This window comes from Saccostrea echinata, unplaced genomic scaffold, assembly GCF_033153115.1.
Source record: "Saccostrea echinata isolate AGI-Se365-2 ecotype Australia unplaced genomic scaffold, CSIRO_AGI_Sech_v1 ptg000054l, whole genome shotgun sequence".
Lineage (NCBI taxonomy): Eukaryota > Metazoa > Mollusca > Bivalvia > Ostreida > Ostreidae > Saccostrea > Saccostrea echinata.
In genome coordinates, this window is record NW_026889803.1 from 54,886,501 (window position 1) to 54,892,500 (window position 6,000).

The 6,000-nt window shown below is 33.6% G+C and overlaps 1 protein-coding gene across 1 annotated transcript in view; it reads left to right on the top strand.

Moving 5' to 3' along the window:
- Positions 1–5,653: 5,653 nt before the first annotated feature.
- Positions 5,654–6,000, top strand: part of LOC133172038 (uncharacterized) — a 2,568-nt gene continuing 2,221 nt past the window's right edge. The window contains exon 1 of the mRNA XM_061306841.1: positions 5,654–6,000. This exon is cut by the window's right edge and continues 2,221 nt beyond it. Within this exon, the coding sequence (XP_061162825.1) occupies positions 5,654–6,000 (347 nt within the window).

Here is a 6,000-nt window from a genome sequence, read left to right on the forward strand (position 1 = left end):
ATGGGCCAGACATGAAAAAGAAGACCTTGACACTTTGTCAGAATGGATTAAATGTATCAGATTTATGTTAAAATCGCGCATTAAAAGATTGAGAGGCAATATGAGAACCATCTATCTTTCTGTATTCAATAATCCAGAAGTTAAAAAAATAATTAGATAGATTACATTATCAGTACGTACTGGTCCTTGCTGACAAAGCAGGTAACAACATTGTCTTTGTTTGTAAGGCTCATTATATTGAATGTATTTTAGAGGAACTTGGATTTAATTCTACAAGTGGCAATCCAGCTTATACTCATAATTCTCTTTCTAAGGAAGAAATTCTTCAAAATCATATGTCAGTTTTGAATATTTTTAATATTCCAAACAACCAAAATGAATTTGAATTACCATATCTATATTGGATTCCGAAACTTCATAAAAATCCTTACAAACAAAGATACATAGCGGGTTCTAGTAAATGTTCAACCAAGCCTCTTTCTCTACTCCTCACTAAGATATTAACAGTAGTGAAGGGGAAACTTCTAGAGTATTGTGCAACAATATATTCGAGAAGTGGTGTAAATCAGATGTGGATACTTAAAAATTCCAAGGAACTTTTGGAAAATTTGAAATCACAAGATTTTTCCAAAATCAACAGCTTAAAAACTTACGACTTTTCAATTTTATACACAAACATTCCCCACGAAAAATTAAAATCCAGGCTTTTTCATATCATTGACAGCTGCTTTTTCAATAAAAATTTACTTACCTTGTCATTGGTCATTTGCAAAATAATTTTGTTAAAAAACATTCTGATTGTACACACAAGTACTCTGAAGTTGACATTAAAAAGATGCTTGAGTTTCTGATTGACAATATCTATGTGGTTTTTGGAGACCAGGTCCTCCTACAATCTTTTGGAATTTCCATGGGTACCAATTGCGCCCCGTTATTAGCAGACCTTTTTTGTATTCATATGAAGCAGAATTTGTCCAAAGTCTTATACGTGATAAGAAGAAAACACTTGCTGGGGCCTTCAACTCGACATTTAGATATATCGACGACTTATTGTCAATTAACAATGGTTATTTCCATTCTTATGTCGATACGATATATCCCGGTGAGCTTGAGATAAAAGATACTACAGAGTCTGACACATCTGTTTCATATTTGGATATTTTACTTGAAAAAAGACGTTAATGGTAATCTAACAACAAAGCTTTATGATAAACGTGATGACTTTAACTTTTCAATCGTCAACTTACCTTACTTATGCAGGAATATACCTTCATCACCTGCATACGGGGTTTATATCTCTCAGTTGATTCGAAACGCAAGAGCATGCTCTACGTATGTACAATTTCTAAAACGAGGTAAATTATTGACAAACACGTTGATGAAACAAGATTATAAGCAGTCTCGTTTAAAGTCATCATTTCGTAAGTTCTATGGTCGATACAATGTCCTTGTCAGCAAATACAATTTATCATTGAGTAAAATGCTGACTAACGTTTTTCATACTAATTGTTAGGCCATTATTTACACACTGAATTGTCGACGGATTTTTCCGTTATTTCCCGATCATGACAAGGAGCACACGGCGGATGTGACCGGTCGGCAAGGGTTGCTCACTCCTCCATGGCACCTGATCCCACCTCTGATGTTTTGGAGGTCCGTGTTTGCTCTGCACCTATTTTGTTATGCAGGGACGTGGCATCGTTTTTGAAAGGGGGGAGGGGGGTAGCCAGAGAAAAACTTATGTGAAAAAAAAATCGAAAATCCTATTTCGGGGGGGGGGGGGGGGGGGGGGGGGTTAGGTTCCAACTTCTTTCAGTACCGAATTTTACACACACTACTACATTACCCTTATTTGACTATACTGCAAGAAAAAGTGGGGGGGGGGGGGGGCAGCCATCCTTTCATGAACATTTTCAATAGTAAAAACTTACGTTTGGAAAAAAAGTGGGGGGGGGGGGCAGCCCCCCCCCCCATGCTACGTGCCCGTTATGTTTAATGGACTTTTGAGCTTGAATACTGTTCGTTATCTCCATATATTTCATTGTTAATAATTGAAATCTGCATATTGGGGTAGTAAATTGTTCTTTATTACGGGTATTGTATTTTGTATTTTTAATATATTTCCACGCTTGTGTGGGACAATATTACTCAAATATTCAGGTACACTACCATTGTGAATTTTGAACTTAGTAGTCAATTTGTTAATTACCATGGTTACCGACTTCTTGACCATTGACCTTTGACCTACTTTTCAAAATAGGTAACTCTATGCTCTTTAGCTTGTACACTGTTTGTCATAAAACATTATTAAAAAAACTAATGTTACAATCCACTTGAACTTTGACCTAAAAAATGTATAAGAAAAAAATTTTTAAAAAAAATACCCCGGACAGTTTCATTTTACTTAGGTTGTTTGAATTTTGATAGGCTGGGGTTTGATAATTTGCATTTATACAAGTTTATGAGCTCATTATATTGCACTTTGAAACTGTATGCAGTTATCACCCAAACTTATACTTCAATAGTTTGAAAATGAAACGGGATCGTATTCCACAATGGAACGTGTACTGACAATGGAAGACAAAGTGAAAATGTTTCATTTTTCAAATGAAAAATATCAATAGTTTTGCAAACCTGTTCAACAGTGATGATAAATTTACCTTAATTGTCTTGGCAAAATTTTGCAAGATTGTAATGTCTTTATTTCACTCTTGAAATTCCTTCCAATACCTCTAAATTAATATTGTATATATGTTAATCCTTTGTTCATTTGTTACCCTTGTTAATTTATTTCTTTTTGTACTTTTATGCCTCATGTGAGGCCATAAAGTGAATAAAAATGTTTCAATGTTGCAATGGAAGTAAAGACAGACTAAAATGTCTTTTGGAGGGTTGTTGGAAATATGTATTGATAAAATGATAAATAATTATTTCTAATAATTTCAATTTAATTATTCGTTTGAGGGTTGAGGAACCATATTTTCTTTCATTTTCAATTCTATCGCTGTCTTATACTATCCATGGATGTTTCTTTTTCTTTGCAGGCAAATGCATGGACTTTAATGCTAGTAGCAATAAATAGTTGACCACTCTATAATTTACATTTTTAATAAAGCTGCAAAGCAGGCGAGACATGCATTCCTTGGAACATTCTAGTCTGTAGTAATTCCCATAGTTAATTAAATCATGCCAAAACTATGCTTTCAGCTCATCAGATTTTCCAAAACTGGACTAAATGATTTCTAAGGAAAATATTTCTTTGATAAAAAATGCTGATCTGAAATTCTATTGATACCATTGTTCCCGAGTTCTCCTTTAAAATGCAACCGTTTATTTGCTTTAAAATATTCAATCGAACGATCGATCGAAAATTTTGAATTATATAATCTTAATTGTTATTGAATAAAGAAACTTTTTAAAAAGTGTTTGAATATATAAATATTTATGTTGTCTCTTAGTAATGACCAAAACCTTATGAAGATTGGTTCAAAGATATGTATAAGATACTTAGCCTGGTTAATGGACATAGCTCTATTTATACCCTTTCTCTGTAAGAATGGGTTTGTGCGTGATAACATCTTGCAATTTTAAGATCCATGGCATATAATTTAAATGTTGAACGCATGCTGTTTTTGCTGTAATTTCTGGAAGAAGAGGAAAAAAGTTTCACTTTCAGAAAAGAGTAATCCCCTCTTACAATGTAAGTAATCCGTAGTCAAAATGGTATAAAATCAAAGGTCTAACAATGGATATGTCAGCCAAAATACAGGCCAAGGAGAGTTTGAATTGGCAAACAAGGTTCTTAGAATGAATAATAACGAAAAACAGTAGCCTGCCTCTTAAAAATTGACAGTGCTCAAAACATGTGCTTGCGTATCGAATCAGTTGGGAGACATGAACATCATATGCAGGTGATACTGGAATATTTTTGGGGATGTTGATGATGGAAAAGTTAAAGTCATCCTGTTTGTCATATTCAATGTAGTTTAGTTGTTAGTTTGCTATTAACTTTTATAGTTAGTAATAGTAAATTTTAACAAAGTAATTTCGTAGACCTATCACAAGATATGAAAAATGAGTTCCTTTTTTTTGTCTGTGATGTCTAAAAGCCTGGTGTTTAATTTATCGTGAGGAATGGTTGTAAAAATTTTGAGAAGTCATACGTCTTTAAAATTTACATTTGGCTCTGGAAAAATTTTTATGATTCCAACTTTACTAAAAGGTATTTGGAGTTTTTTTTTTTAAAGCACATTTGAATTGCTCAAGATTTTGAATATGCTTTAGCACAGTGCGTCTGAGTTTCTTCTTCACAGCAAGTTTAATATTTTTATGAAGAGTAAATATATGACCTTGGTAAGTATTTACTGGACCCTGCAATGTATTTTTGTTAGTGAGGATTTTTATGAATTGTTTAATCCAGTTAAGGAAGGGTAAATCAAATTCACTTCCGTTGACTAGAATGTTAAAAATATTTAAAACTGAAACGGAATTATTCAGTGTTTGTCCTTTAAAAGGGAATGTTGGGTATAAGTTGGATTTCTAATTGTGAAGTTTAAGCCAAGTTCTTACGCAATACAGTAGTTATAATGAGCCTTACATACAAAGACTAACCCATCGTCTAGCATACCCTCGACGGAACACAAAATTGAAATGAAGTTTTGTCGCCTATGAAAGGTTGGAGCTTCCTAATGCTATAAAAGAATCAAATAATTCAGAAACAAAACCAAATTTAAAGGGGGAGAGAGGGAGGAGGGCAGAAAATGCTAAATAAAAGAATTTTCATATCCACTGAATTGAACCCTTCAGCCTTCAGGTTCACGTCAGTTAGGGCTCTTTATTTTGGAAATGTGCATTTCAAATTAAGGACCCTCTATACAATAATGGAACGATGTCTTTTGAACTCCGACGAAATTATTTCATGTAAAGATGTATAAATTTAGAGTTTATCTATTTCATTTTTTCGACGTAGGGTACCTGCCATTTACCCCCAAGAAATGAAGTATTGTTGAATGAAATCACTGTTGCTAAATGAAATGATTAAATTGCTGTAATTGATTACAGATTCACTAATAAATTTTAGATTCCAATTTATTTTGTTTTAGATCAAAGGGAAGATCACTCGAACTGCATAAAATACATTTGGCAAGTTCTATGGTCGATACAATGACCTTATCAGCAAATACAATCTATCATTAAGTTGAATGCTGACTGACGTTTTTCATACTACATGTAGTTGTTAGGCGATTATTTACACATTTAATTTTCTACGGATTTTTCCGTTTGCCCGATCTTGACATTGAGTACATGGCGGGTGTGACCGGTTGACAGGGGATGCTTACTCCTCCATGGCACCTGATCCCACCGCTGGTACTTTTAGAGGTCTGTGTTTGTTCTGCTTCCAATTTGTAATGTTTCGGTGGACTTTTAGCTTGATTCGAAAATAACGAATCACACACACACACACACTATAAAATACAATAAACTTTGAGCTAAATTATTTTTATTATTATCATTATCATCATAATCATTATTTTGCTTTCCTGTAATTATTTACTACTTTATCCAAAAGTTTGTTGACTAACACTTTTGCATATACTTTTACAGGTTTATCAATCAGGATATTTTGATGATGTTGTACATTTCTTTGACGTTTATGAACAGCCTATGCAACGCCTGCATTCAGTTTTCTTCTTCACAGCAAGTGAAGCAGAGTTTATTCCAAGATCTTGCTGACAAAGGAATTAATATAATTTTCTTCGACCTAGCATTCTATGGCATAGACAATGAAACGTTTATTGAGGTTGAAAAGCGAAGAAGATGGGTATGGATCGCAAAAGATCAACGATATGTTCTGGGTTATCCTGAAGATGTCGACGTCTTTAGTTTTGGTCTGTTGAAAGCAAAACAAGATTTTCTCAAAGTCAATATATCCATAGGAAACTTTTCAACGGATTGCAGATTGCATTTTGACAAATACCTTTCGCAATATCTGATGCATAT